The 15730-nt window shown below is 39.2% G+C and overlaps 1 protein-coding gene across 1 annotated transcript in view; it reads left to right on the top strand.

Moving 5' to 3' along the window:
• Window positions 1-15730, top strand: part of LOC120940551 (band 4.1-like protein 4B) — a 245453-nt gene that overhangs the window by 50006 nt on the left and 179717 nt on the right. The window contains exon 4 of the mRNA XM_040353484.1: window positions 7891-7958. Coding sequence (XP_040209418.1) covers window positions 7891-7958 — 68 coding nt within the window. The remainder of the gene's footprint in view (window positions 1-7890; window positions 7959-15730) is intronic.

Below are 15730 nucleotides of genomic sequence, written 5' to 3'. Positions count from 1 at the left end.
ACACAATTATTCAACCCCTTAAAGACTACCACTCTGAAGAACAGAGGTTCATTGAAGTGTTTTCAATCAGGTATTGAAAACCCCTGTGGATGTTAGGGAGCAGCAATAACGCCTAATAAGCACCAATTAGGCAGCTTTAAAATGACTGTGATACTCCGCTCCTTCTAGACATTTACTAGTGTGGTTACAAACATGGTGAAGTCAAGAGAATGATTACTCTTCACAGGAAGGGCAATGGCTATAAGAAGATTGCAAAGATGTTAAACATACCAAGAGACACCATAGGAAGCATCATTCGCAAATTCAAGGCAAAGGGCACTGTTGAAACGCTACCTGGTCGTGGCAGAAAGAAGATGCTGACTTTGACTGCTGTGCGCTACCTGAAGCGTAGATTGGAGAAAAGTCCCCGTGTGACTGCTGAGGAACTGAGAAAAGATTTGTCAGATGTGGGTACTGAAGTTTCTGCTCAGACAATACGGCGCACACTGCGTAATGAAGGCCTCCATGCCAGAACACCCCCTTGCTGTCTCCAAAGAATAAGAAGAGTCGACTGCAGTATGCCAAAAGTCATGTGGACAAACCACAGAAGTTTTGGGATTGTGTTCTGTGGACTGATGAAACAAAATTAGAACTGTTTGGGCCCATGGATCAACGCTATGTTTGGAGAACAAGGCCTATGATGAAAAGAACACCTTGCCTACTGTGAAGCATGGCGGGGGGTCAATCATGCTTTGGGGCTGTTTTGCTTCTGCAGGTACAGGGAAGCTTCAGCATGTGCAAGGTACCATGAATTCTCTTCAGTACCAGGAGATATTGGATGACAATGTGATGCAGTCCGTCACAAACCTGAGGCTTGGGAGACGTTGGACCTTTCAACAGGACAATGATCCCAAGCATACCTCCAAGTCCACTAGAGCATGGTTGCAGATTAAAGGCTGGAACATTTTGGAGTGGCCATCGCAGTCACCAGACTTAAATACGATTGAGAACCTCTGGTGGGACTTAAAGAAAGCAGTTGCAGTGCGCAAGCCTAAGAATGTGACTGAACTGGAGGCTTTTGCCCATGACGAATGTGCGAAGATACCCGTAGATCGCTGCAAGACACTTTTGTCAAGCTATGCTTCACGTTTAAAAGCTGTTATAACTGTAAAAGGATGTTGTACTAAGTACTAAGATTGAATGTCACTTGGGGGTTGAATAAAACTGATAATGATGTGAGCACAGAAAATACATTTGTGGTTATTTCATTATAAATGTTATGTTATATTTGTCTGACCTACACGTGCCTCTTTGATTTAATTGTAAGCAGGATGACTGAATGATCAAAATCAATGTCAAACTGGCCAAAACAATCAATTTCAGTGGGGGTTGAATAATTTTGAATACAACTGTATAGTGGGCTCAGTGTCCCTTGATGTTCTAAAAGAAATGGATTTTACAGGTAAGTACACAAATCCATTTTTCAGGTCTAGGTGACCCATATGTATTTAAAAATGAAGAAAAGTTCAAACAAAACATATACAAAATAATTATAAACGGAAATGGATGGAGCCCTGACCTGCTGCTATGTCATTGATAATAATGGGTTTGCATGTCTGCACATGTGTGCTGGTCTTCAGCAGCATCTGGAAACTGGTTTGGAGGCTTTATCCCACCCAAAACTCTTCCAAGCCTTCAAGCGCTAGACCCTAATCCCAGAGTTACAAACCCCCGGAGAAAGATGCAACCAAACAAACCAACTTTCTCCACTTAGGCCTAGTACACACAAGAGGATTTATCCGCGGATACGGTCCAACGGACCGTTTCCGTGGATAAATCCTCTCGAGGATTTCCGCGGATTTGGATCCGATGGAGTGTACTCACCATAGGATCGAAATCCGCGCCGAAATCCCATCGCGATGACGTGTCGCGCCGTCGCCGCGATGATGACGCGGCGACGTGCGCGACGCTGTCATATAAGGAATTCCACGCATGCGTCGAATCATTACGACGCATGCGGGGGATCCATTCGGACGGATTGATCCGGTGAGTCTGTACAGACCAGCGGATCAATCCGTTGGGATGGATTCAAGCGGATAGATTTTAAAGCATGTCTTCAAATTTTTATCCGCTTGAAATCCATCCCAGGGGATAAAAATCCGCGGAAACAGATCCGCTGGATTGTACACACCAGGGGATCTATCCGCTGGAGCCGGTCCGTGGATCAATTCCAGCGGATGGATCCTCTCGTGTGTACGGGGCCTTAGAATTGACATACTGGAGCCCCTCACTCAGTATACGTGAGAGCCATGTGTCACCTCTGCCAATTTCTACCCAGTGGTAGGGCATCTCATTGTCACATTTTTCAAAGAGTAGTTATGCCCTGCAATCTTTCCTGATGTGTTGTATTTTATTCCTAATACCTTTCCCAGTTTAATTTTATTTTCGCTGAACTTGCCCTATCTTATCAAGTAATATGTTTTTCTTACAGTATTCTAAACACTGTCTAAAGATCTCTACAGGGGATCCCTCTAATTATACATTGCAGAATTATATTTTCTTTCCCCTATGCCAGGCCACACTTCTCATTTTACAATCATGTAGGTAAGCTCCAAATGTATTCCCTCTGTAGTTCCAGCCCAGGTTGTACCCCTAATATTGTACTCTCTCAAATTTAATTTTTCATTTAGAAATGTTGAGCTGCAGCTTCCACTGCTTTGACCAATCTTCCAGCAATGAATATATGGGAGCAAGGTTATGTGAATCATGCAGCCAGGGAGACCTGGCGACATGAAGTTCACGTTTCTAATTAACTTATTATTTTTCTTTTCCCCTTTCCTTTTATAATTTTTTACATACCTACCCAATGTAATATTTACTTCTAAAAAAAAATTTGACACCTATTCTGCATCTTCTCCTGAAGAGTGGCACTTTAGCCATGAAACACGTTGAGCTATCTGGTGCTCCTCGAATTTACACCTCAAATACTATTACCAACATTTTTTATCCTACCAATCTCAATAATTTTTTACTGTGGAGACACGCTATAATAAATCTGATATTTTTATGATGTTATTGACAGCAGCCTGAGCCAATGGCTGTGCTGCTATCAATCTATTCAATCAGGACCCAAGGCACCAGCTGGAGCTGGTGTGCTCATCCCCGCTGCTAGAAAGACAGAGTTTAGGCAAGTAAAAGGGGGGCTCTGAGGGGAAGCTGCAGCACAGGTGGTATTTTGCCTTAATGCATAGATTGCATTAAGGTGAAAAACCTTGAGGGTTTACAACCCCTTTAAGTTCTTATACTCAAGGTGCTTGCATGCAACCCCATTCAAGTCTATTAGAATGTGATGGCTGAAATGTCACAGCCACTCATCCTAATGTGACAGCGGTGTGGGTAAGCAGGCCTGAATACAGTTTGTTGGTGCAGTTGCTGTGTCTTAATAGACTTGAATAAGCTGTAAGTCTAGAGAAGCTAAAAAAAAGTGTCAGTTCAATGTATGGTTCATGAGCTTCTGTGGGGCACCTGTGTGAACCGTGTCTAAGCGTTAAAGTCTATGGGACACGAACGTGAAAAATCAAAAGTGCTAATTTTAAAGGTTAATATGCAAGTTATTGTCATAAAAAGTGTTTGGAAATGCGGGTCCTGCCCCAGGGGACATGTATCAATGCAAAACAAAGTTTTAAAAACTGACGTTTTTTTGGGAGCAGTGATTTTAATAATGCTTAAAGTGAAACAATAAAATTGAAATATTCATTTAGATTTGATACCTGGGGGGTGTCTATAGTATGCATGTAAAGTGGCATGTTTTTCCTGTGTTTAGAACAGTCCCTGCGCAAAATGACATTTCTAAAGGAAAAAAAAGTAATTTAAAACTACTCGCGGCTATAATAAAATGTCGGGTCCCGGCAATACAGATAAAAGTCATTGAAAAAAAACGGCATGGGTTTCCCTCCAGTTCATTACCAGGCCCTTTGGGTCTGGTATGAATATTAAGGGGAACCCCAAACCAAAATTTAAAAAAAAATTGCGTGGGGTCCCCCCAAATTCCATACAAAGCCCTTCAGGTATGGATATTAACCCCCCTGGCGGTATTCCTGAGTCTGGCTCGAGTAAGATTTCTGTACCAAAAGCGGTATCCCCGAGCCAGACTCGGGATCGCCTCGCAGCAGCCACAGGCAAAGTTACTTGCCTTGTCCCTGGATCCTGCGATGCCTCCCCGCTGTGTGAGCGAGCGGCGTCCTCGCTCAAAACACACAGTGTCCCTTTGTGCCGCCGATCTCTGTTCCCTGCGACATTACGACGCACGGGGGCGGAGAACGGCGCCAAATTCAAAAAAGTAAATAAACACATTACATACAGTATACTGTAATCTTATAGATTACAGTACTGTATGTAAAAAATACACACCCCCTTTGTCCCTAGTGGTCTGCCCAGTGATCTGCATGTACTTTTGTATAATAAAAACTGTTCTTTCTGCCTGAAAACTGTAGATTGTCCATAGCAACCAAAAAGTGTCCCTTTATGTCAAAAGTGGTTTTAGAGCAGCTAGAAAACAGCAATAATAAATTATAATCGCTTGCAGAATTGAGCAATAGCGATTTGTGGGGAAATTTGTCATAAAAAAATAAAAGTAATGACAGCGACAATTCTGCAACTGAGCAAATTTCAGTGATTTTGACTTGATTACATTATTGAATAATTTTTATTATAATTATTTTATTATTTGTTATAATTATTTATAATTATTTATTATATTATAATTTATGATTTTATTTTTCAAACTTTTTCATACCCGGGATTCCTACTAGACTCTTGTTTGGACAGATTTAAGTTATTTATTCCTAAGAATTACAGGCCTACAATGTAAAACACCAAATTTCCTTGCAAAATAATGGTACCGCTTTCAGCACCTAAAATCTGAAATAATCATACCGCCAGGGAGGTTAAGGGGACCCCTGCACCATTTTTTTTTTAAATGGCGTAAGGTTCCCCTCCAAATCCATACCAGACATTTCCTTTAGAAATGTCATTTTGCGCACCACTTTACAGGCATACCATAGCCACCCCCCAGGTATGAAATTTAAAGAAATATTTCACTTTTATTGTTTCACTTTAAGCATTATTAAAATCACTGCTCCCGAAAAAACTGCCATTTTCAAAACTTTTTTTGCATTGAAACATGTCCCCTGGGGCAGGACCCAGGTCCCCAAAAACGTTTTATGACAATAACTTTTATTAACTTTATTAGTCTTTAAAATGAGCACTTTGGATTTCTCCCATAGACTTTTAAAGGGTGCTCCGCGGGTTTCGAATTTGCAGCGAACACCCTAAATTGTTCGCTATTCGGCAAACAGGTGAACACCCAATGTTCGAGTCGAACTTACGTTTGACTCGAACATCGGGCTCATCCCTAGCGGAAAACATTCAGGCCTGAATCACACTAGTGCGGTGCGAATTTCAGCTCTCTTATCTCTGCAGAGAGATAAGAGAAGTGTTCTGCAGATTAGCAACGTTTTAGATGCGAATTTGGAGACCTGGGAGAAGTTCCAGGTGAGAGGAGAGTGGGGGAGAAGTGTATTGAGCTGAATGAGAGAAATTCCTGAAGAGAACAGAACACATCTGCAAATTAGATGCGTACCCATAGAAGATAATGGGACTGAATTCGCACCTGAGCCGCACCGCAAGACATAAAAACCGCACACGGTTTGGAGGCAATGCGCAGTGCGGATGCATCGCACATATGTGAACCAGCCTCATTGAAAACAATGTATTTTGAAATGTCCTGCGAATTAGATGCAGTTTAAGCCGCACTCAATTCGCTTAGGTGTGAACCTGGCCTAAATGCCGCGTACACACGATCATTTTTCAGCTTGTAAAAAAACAAAGTTTTCAGCCTCTAAAAAAAAAAAGACGTTTTTTCCAACTTCATCATTAAAACGACGTTGCCCACACACGATCGTTAAAAAAAAAAATTCTCTATCAAAGCGCGGTGACATACAACACGTACAACGGCACTATAAAGGGGACGTTCCATGCGGATGGCGCAACTCTTTGAGCTGCTTTAGCTGATTCCGTGTTAGTAAAAGATGATTCACGCTTTTCTGTCTGTTACAGCGTGATAAATGTGCTTACTCCATTCCGAACGCTAGTTTTACCAGAACGAGCGCTCACGTCTCATAACTTGCTTCTGAGCATGCACGGGCATTTCACGTCGTTTTAGCCCACACACGATCATTTTTTACAACCCAAAAAACGACATTGTTTAAAACGTCGTTAAAAAAATGCAGCATGTTTGAATGTTTTTTTTTGTCGTTTTTCAGAACCCGAAAAATGATGCTAAAGAGAGTGTTATGCCGTATACACACGATTATTTTTCGGCTTGTAAAAAACTACGTTTTTTTAAAAATATAATTTAAAATGATCGTGTGTGGACTACACACGATCATTTTAAATTATATTTTTAAAAAAACGTAGTTTTTTACAAGCCGAAAAATAATCGTGTGTATACGGCATAACACTCTCTTTAGCAAAGAAAAAAACCTCTTCCAGACTTCTTAAATAAGATTATCCTGCGTGTTTGTCTCATTGGGCTTTTAATATTTCAAGTGACATTTTGCTAAACAAAACCAGTCAGAAATATAGATCTACACTGATATACAGACTGTGATATATACAACATAGTCTTACATTTTATGATGCTTGTTATCTTTAAATGCTGTTTACTCTACCCTTAGATGTGCACTTTAAATAAAGCAGTCTTTTTTAGGGTTTGCGCTTATTGCATTTTCAAATTTTAACGGCTGATGTTTACTTTGAATAACAGACTAAATAATTGACAGCTACAGGAATTAAATTGCAGAGAAAACTCCCAGATTCCCAACTCAGATTCACCTAGATGTTTGTCTCATTATTTTTGGAAATTTTCAGCTGACAACTGCAATAAAACAGATTTGTTTTATAAATTCAACCTTGAAAAGATGTGACAGTATGGTTTTATAAAGGTTAGAAAGCACAAAGGAGCAATCATTAAGTGATTGAGTGACACGATTTAACAATATATAGATGGTCAATTTGCAGTGTATCCATTTCTTCTATATGTGCCCAATTTATAGTAGATGTTATATTTTAACTGTCTATTTTAAAACCAATGTTAAGAACATAACTTATTTTGTTTAAAAACACATTGGGGTTGATTTACTAAAACTGGAGAGTGCAAAATCTGGTGCAACTGTGCATGGTAGCCAATCAGCTTCTAATTTCAGGTTGTTCAATTAAGCTTTGACAGAAAAAAAAAAAAAACATGGAAACTGATTGGTTTCCATGGGAAGCTGCACTAGAGTTTTCATTCTCCAGTTTTAGTATATCAACCCCATTACATTATCTTAAATTACAAATAACTACCTGTTCTTTCTCCCAGATATTATATTTCAATCGTTTTCATTTTCCAGTACTAGTGTCCTAAGTGGTAGAGTTTGTCTATGTATTACCCATCAAATTTGGTTGAAAATTTAATTATTTGCGATAGCAGATAGAAAATAGGCACCCATATTAACTTCCACACTCTTTCGTTCAGCTTTGCTGTCAGTCGCTAAAACTTCTCTATCTCCTTTGCTATTAATCATTTAGCCATCCTTACATTCCCATTTGGCTGCCTATCTGTAAGCCACACTCCTGCCTCCCTCTTCTTTGCTTTACACTCTTTAGCCAGGGTCTCTTCTCTTACCACCTTATACATATTTTTTAGTTCCTATGTCACCCCGTGACTAGATATAGCTCAACAGCACCATGAGAGGAGATTTTTGGAGTTAGAGTGATGAATGCATGGGTATAGGTTACACAGACTACAAATTCTGTGATTGTCCTAAAAACTATTTACCATTGTTTTCATATAGCATAATTGTTTTGCAGGTTGGTAAAGAAGAGACATGTGTTTTTGACTTCAGTAAGAGTCCAAGCCTCCAGGACACTAATGTAAGGTCTGTCTCTGCTTATTTGTTCTCATAATTTCTTACTGATGTTCAGTTCATTACTTTAATTACATTTCCACAAATTCACATTTCACAAGCAAATGTGAGAAGTGGCAATTACTGTTGTTTGGAATCCATTTGTATAGTGTATTTGTCAGTTTGCATTGATTTAATTGAATCTTGTGATAAGGATACCCCCTGGCACAACTCCAGGGCATAACCCATTCTGCCTCTGATTCAAATTCATGACAAAAGTAAGCCTGTAGTCTATAGACAAAATTTCAGACCACAGACCTTCATGCCTTCCGACCCACAAAGAGACTGAACCTTTATTGGCATCGTAGCTTTATAGACAGAGTGACATAAGCAATCGTCATTTATATGGGTACATCTGATTCGCGAATCCACATATGGTCTTCTCTTGTGACGTCTGTTCTTGACCTCGTGGCTTACATTCCACACTCATGGGGGCCATCTTTCTTTGGTCGATGGAAGGGGCAGGAAGGAGAGAACGAGTAGCAGCTGTTTTCACTTAATCACTCCTGAAGGTTTTTAACTCTATAATGACTTTTTCAAGGAAAATAATACTGTTGCAAAACACCCACACACATCTCTCTCTCTCTCTCTCTCTCTCTCTCTTTCTCTGTATATATATATATATATATATATATATATATATATATATATATATATAGAGAGAGAGAGAGAGAGAGAGAGAGAGAGATCAAGAAATAAAAGAAATAAGAAAGGAAAGCAATCATTGAGTGCAAAAAACAAGATAATACAGCGCTAATAACTTGACCTGTGAAAAATATATGTGAAATAAATGGCCAAAAAATAATATGAGTGAACACAATAGGTGAAATGAGAATATAACATTCAAAATATCAGACCCATCCAAATTAATGAATGAGTATAGTAGAAAAAATAGTCCATAAAAAATCAGTGAATTGAGTCCAATTTAAGTGACCAACAGTATCTGCATGTGAAAAGATCCTCCACCGAAGATAAAGTAGAAAGACACCCAATATGTGGGAAATGAAATCTCCTTACCAGAGAAAAAGACCGGGCTTTCAACGGTCTCATAAGGTATGAGGATGTTTAAAGTCTTCCCTAAAAAGACTTTTCCAGACACTGCTACTAACACCAGCATAAAAGCTCCAAGGGACAAGATCCTATTCAGATCCACTCCAGTTTAGCAATTGGCGTTGATGTATTCATAAAATAAAGAATGGTGGGAAACCACATAGTGCGTTACTGTGTAAAAATTGATTTTAATAAAAACAAGTGTGCACTTACAGCAAAGACTTGGTAAAATCGCATATGGGATATGGCGTGGAGAGGATGGCGTTTCCTCGACCTTCCGTTTGCTTCGTACCTCCGTTCGTCACGTGTCTCTCCGTCTAACGTGATGACGTCACTACGGCTAAGCTCCTCCTACGCGTTTCGTCGCAATACGGACGTCTACGGGGATAGGCTGCCTGGGAGATCGTCATCACAGAGCTCAATATATATAGCCACATCCACCATGATGGAAGAGGGCAAAAATAATAAGAACTATGGGAGAGAAAAACGGAGCGTGCACGTGTTGATGTGCGACGCACAAACGAAGCTAATTGCGGAAGAGAGTAATAATAATAAGAAGGGTGCCATCTTGTGGACAAAAAGGAATAAGACACATGGACGGAGTAAGTGCAGCAAAGGAAAAATCAGGAAACACCATATCGACTTCACATAGCTTAAAGTTTCTTAATGAAAATCAACCTATAACATATATATATATATAAATCTTGAACCGACCTATAACATATAAAGATATACATAAATATATATATATCCTAAGCCATATATATTAATACAAAGTCTTGAAAGAGAATCATATCAATTCATTTAAGGTATACATTTACATGATTAAAAAATATATAAAAAAATGTTAAAAAAATTTAAAAACACCTATTGATAAAAGGAGGAAAAATGGATGGTGGAAGGGTAAAGCAAGAAATGTGGACAGGACAAAAAATCATGCATTATTTAAAAAACAATTGATGTCCCAGTCCACATTTAACCCATGAGGCCTATAAGATCACATGTTAAAAATCCAGCGGGTCTCAAGCTGGGAAATGGTACGCACTTTATTTGTACCCCTCCAGTGTGGACATAATTTTTCCATGGGTAAAAACAATGTCCCATCAGTGCTTTTGGCATGATGCTTCGCAAAGTGTTTAGATAAATTATGTTTAGGGAATCCTCTACCAATATTACCTACATGTTCATTAAGTCTGATGTTAACAGCTCGTTTATTCCGACCGATGTATTGTTTTTTACAGGGACACTGTATTAAGTAAACCACATGATCACTAGTACAGGTGATAAATGTCTCAATATTGTATACCTTAAGGGTCTGAGTAGATTGAAAAGATGTGAGTTTACGTCCCTGAAATGCATTAATTTTGCAAATATTGCACTTGCGGCATGGATAAAAGCCCTTCATTTCCTGAAAAAAATTCACCACCTTGGGGGGGTCAATGATATTTGGGGCAACATTTAAACGTAATGACGGTGCTCCCCTGAAGATTACTATGGGTTTCTCTGGGTTGATCGATCCCAGTATTTGATCATTCTTCAGAACACCCCAGTGTTTTCTTAAGATCTTTTTTACAGAGAAGTGTTGATCAGAAAACCCAATAATCAAAGCAAAACTAAAGAAATCTTTGTCATCAGTAACAGTCTGTTTTGAGGTTAAAAGCTGGTCTCTATTCAAAGTACTGATAGCCAAAATGGTTTCATCAATGCTGTCCTCTTTGTAGCCTTTATCTAAGAATTTCTTCTTTAGAGTTTGGGCCTGCTGTTGAAAATCGTGCAGAGAAGTGCAATTGCGTCTAATTCTCTGAAATTGTCCCTTTGGGACAGCCTTAAGCCATTGTGAATGGTGGCAGCTCGTAGTGGGGATATATGCATTGCGATCAGTTTCTTTAAAGTGGGTCATGGTGGTTATTGTCTCATCTTTAACCGTAATGATAAGATCCAAGAAATTAATCGTAGATTCACTAATATCATATTTTAAAAAAATTCCTCGGTCATTAATATTCAGACTAGATAAAAAACTATCGAGGGACAGGGTGTCACCCTCCCAAATCACCAAGATGTCATCAATATATCTTTTCCATAATTTGAGTTGACTTGGAGGGTTAACATCAATGACTTCTCTTTCCCAAAAAGACATGAACAAGTTTGCCACACTGGGGGCAAACTTGGCGCCCATCGCTACTCCGCATTTTTGCAAATAATAGTCTCCACCAAACCAGAAATAATTGTGGCTAGTTGCAAATACCAAAAGGTTGGCAATAAAATCTCTTTGAATAACTGAAAGTGAAATGTCTTGCTGTAAATAAAAACGAACTGCTTCCAAACCATGATGGTGTGAGATGACAGTATACAGTGAATTTACATCAGCAGTAGCTAATGTAAACCCATTCTTCCATTCACAATCCTTCAATAAATTAATAACCTGGGTGGTATCACGTAAGTAAGATGGAGTAGAGATAACCAGTGGCTGCAAAAACTCGTCTATATATTTGCCAATACGCGCCGTTATAGAATCCAACCCACTAATGATCGGACGACCAGGTGGGTTGGTGGTACTTTTATGCACCTTGGGCAGGTAATATATCACTGGCACTCTCGGTGCTGATGGAATTAAGTGAGCTTTTTCTTTTTTATTTAGAACACCCAATGAGAAACCTTCATTTATTAAGGCCTGAAGTTCTTTCTTATATTTAACTGTTGGGTTATTGGCTAGAAGGCTATAAGTGGTGGTGTTAGACAAAAGCCTTTGCATTTCTGCTATATAATCGCTCTTATCCAAGACCACCACCCCCCCGCCCTTATCAGCTGGGCGTACAACCAAATCGTTACGTTTACAGATCTGTTTCAATTGACCCTGAAACTCAAATGTATTTCTGGATCTGGGAATTTTAAGATCCGCTATATCCTTTAAGATGGGACATAGCATATCTTGAACAATATGTTAGTCAAAAAATGGTCCCCCGCAGTCTTAGATGGGAAGTAAGCCCTCAAAAAGGCGAAACTGATTTAGAGGGATGGTTTTCTTATTTTAATGGTATTGGTGTTAAATTTTTACAGTTTTTAATCGATAAAAAACGGGGGAAATTAAGATCTCTTAACGAGGAGGTAACCAAACTCAATGAGAAACTCACTCCGTTTAAGGAACAGGAAATTTATAAAACAAAATCTAATTCTCTAAAAATCTTTTTAGAAAAGGAGGACCAAGAACAAAAACTGAAGAAAAAGAAAAAGAATAACAGGGACTTTGTTGATTACTCTAATAAAATAGTGTTTAAATGGCAGGCTAAGATAGAAGAAACTATGGAAGTTGCTTCGGGTTCTATGCCCCATCAGATTAATGCTACTCAAGAAGGGGTCATTTCTACACAGGTTCCATCCTCTTCTGGTTTAAATTCCACTATGAGAGGAACTGGTCACATTAATGTCCCACATACTCATGGTTACACTACGGTGAAACCAAAAAAAGGTCATAATAGACCAAAGAAACAGGGACCTTGGGTTGAAACACTTAACGTTCAGCATGGGGAGGTGCAAACCACTACCCACCTCGTAGGAGGAGGCCTTCGTATTATGATGATGACCGTGGTCTTTATGGTCATGTGAGCCATGACAATGCTTACTATTCCCCACGGAGGGGTCACCAGGGGTACACTTATCCCAGTCGTGACCGTGATTACCATGATACACGAGGGGCACACCATAATGTTCAGAACTATGGATATACCCCTAGAAATAGTCATATCCCAGTCCAAAACAGATTTGCCCCCCTTATGCATCATGGGGGCAATGATGTGGTGGATGAGCCTAGTACATCTAGACATCCTGAAGAATACATTGACCATTCAAGAAGGTTCAGGCGGGAATATGACACACCCCCAGTGTATGAAAGGAACCAGTCACCTCGTTTTTTTCCCATGGACAACACCAGACCAAAAAGGACTCACGAAGAAAGAGGGGTGTCAGAGGGGGGAGGAGGATCAGGACCAAAGAAAAGAAAGAGATAAATATTTCAGGAGTCTTTAATCTTAGTTCAGCCCAACTTTCGCGGGGTGAGCAGGCCCTTCTCAGTCAAGGTTTAAAGTTTGCTCCCCCACGGACCCTTGATAAATTTGAGACCTTTATAGATGCCCACAAACTAATTAGGAAATTGAACATTAAGAGGCATTTTCTTCTTAACCCTATGGGTGTCAGTGGCCTAAACAAGGTCACGTATACAGGTCCATCGCTATGCTCTATACCATCATCAGGCAGTGTGCCGATTGGTGATGTTGTGGTTCCAACCAGACACACCAAATTGGCAAATGCCTCTTTATATAATCCACCAGGTTTTATTTCCTCTTCTTTACAGACATTCAAGGAACTTGTCTTAAAGGATATAGCAGATCTTAAAATTCCCAGATCCAGAAATACATTTGAGTTTCAGGGTCAATTGAAACAGATCTGTAAACGTAACGATTTGGTTGTACGCCCAGCTGATAAGGGCGGGGGGGTGGTGGTCTTGGATAAGAGCGATTATATAGCAGAAATGCAAAGGCTTTTGTCTGACACCACCACTTATAGCCTTCTAGCCAATAACCCAACAGTTAAATATAAGAAAGAACTTCAGGCCTTAATAAATGAAGGTTTCTCATTGGGTGTTCTAAATAAAAAAGAAAAAGCTCACTTAATTCCATCAGCACCGAGAGTGCCAGTGATATATTACCTGCCCAAGGTGCATAAAAGTACCACCAACCCACCTGGTCGTCCGATCATTAGTGGGTTGGATTCTATAACGGCGCGTATTGGCAAATATATAGACGAGTTTTTGCAGCCACTGGTTATCTCTACTCCATCTTACTTACGTGATACCACCCAGGTTATTAATTTATTGAAGGATTGTGAATGGAAGAATGGGTTTACATTAGCTACTGCTGATGTAAATTCACTGTATACTGTCATCTCACACCATCATGGTTTGGAAGCAGTTCGTTTTTATTTACAGCAAGACATTTCACTTTCAGTTATTCAAAGAGATTTTATTGCCAACCTTTTGGTATTTGCAACTAGCCACAATTATTTCTGGTTTGGTGGAGACTATTATTTGCAAAAATGCGGAGTAGCGATGGGCGCCAAGTTTGCCCCCAGTGTGGCAAACTTGTTCATGTCTTTTTGGGAAAGAGAAGTCATTGATGTTAACCCTCCAAGTCAACTCAAATTATGGAAAAGATATATTGATGACATCTTGGTGATTTGGGAGGGTGACACCCTGTCCCTCGATAGTTTTTTATCTAGTCTGAATATTAATGACCGAGGAATTTTTTTAAAATATGATATTAGTGAATCTACGATTAATTTCTTGGATCTTATCATTACGGTTAAAGATGAGACAATAACCACCATGACCCACTTTAAAGAAACTGATCGCAATGCATATATCCCCACTACGAGCTGCCACCATTCACAATGGCTTAAGGCTGTCCCAAAGGGACAATTTCAGAGAATTAGACGCAATTGCACTTCTCTGCACGATTTTCAACAGCAGGCCCAAACTCTAAAGAAGAAATTCTTAGATAAAGGCTACAAAGAGGACAGCATTGATGAAACCATTTTGGCTATCAGTACTTTGAATAGAGACCAGCTTTTAACCTCAAAACAGACTGTTACTAATGACAAAGATTTCTTTAGTTTTGCTTTGATTACTGGGTTTTCTGATCAACACTTCTCTGTAAAAAAGATCTTAAGAAAACACTGGGGTGTTCTGAAGAATGATCAAATACTGGGATCGATCATCCCAGAGAAACCCATAGTAATCTTCAGGGGAGCACCGTCATTACGTTTAAAAGTTGCCCCAAATATCATTGACCCCCCCAAGGTGGTGAATTTTTTTCAGGAAATGAAGGGCTTTTATCCATGTGCAATATTTGCAAAATTAATGCATTTCAGGGACGTAAACTCACATCTTTTCAATCTACTCAGACCCTTAAGGTATACAATATTGAGACATTTATCACCTGTACTAGTGATCATGTGGTTTACTTAATACAGTGTCCCTGTAAAAAACAATACATCGGTCGGACTAAACGAGCTGTTAACATCAGACTTAATGAACATGTAGGTAATATTGGTAGAGGATTCCCTAAACATAATTTATCTAAACACTTTGCGAAGCATCATGCCAAAAGCACTGATGGGACATTGTTTTTACCCAGGGAAAAATTATGTCCACACTGGAGGGGTACAAATAAAGTGCGTACCATTTCCCAGCTTGAGACCCGCTGGATTTTTAACATGCGATCTTATAGGCCTCATGGGTTAAATGTGGACTGGGACATCAATTGTTTTTTAAATAATGCATGATTTTTTGTCCTGTCCACATTTCTTGCTTTACCCTTCCACCATCCATTTTTCCTCCTTTTATCAATAGGTGTTTTTAATTTTTTTTAACATTTTTTAATATATTTTTTAACCATGTAAATGTATACCTTAAATGAATTGATATGATTCTCTTTCAAGACTTTGTATTAATATATATGGCTTAGGATATATATATTTATGTATATCTTTATATGTTATAGGTCGGTTCAAGATTTATATATATATATATATGTTATAGGTTGATTTTCATTAAGAAACTTTAAGCTATGTGAAGTCGATATGGTGTTTCCTGATTTTTCCTTTGCTGCACTTACTCCGTCCATGTGTCTTATTCCTTTTTG

Source organism: Rana temporaria, chromosome 5, assembly GCF_905171775.1.
Source record: "Rana temporaria chromosome 5, aRanTem1.1, whole genome shotgun sequence".
Classification (NCBI taxonomy): Eukaryota; Metazoa; Chordata; class Amphibia; order Anura; family Ranidae; genus Rana; species Rana temporaria.
Note: the sequence above shows the minus strand (reverse complement) of the source record. Positions and strands in the feature narration are given on the sequence as shown.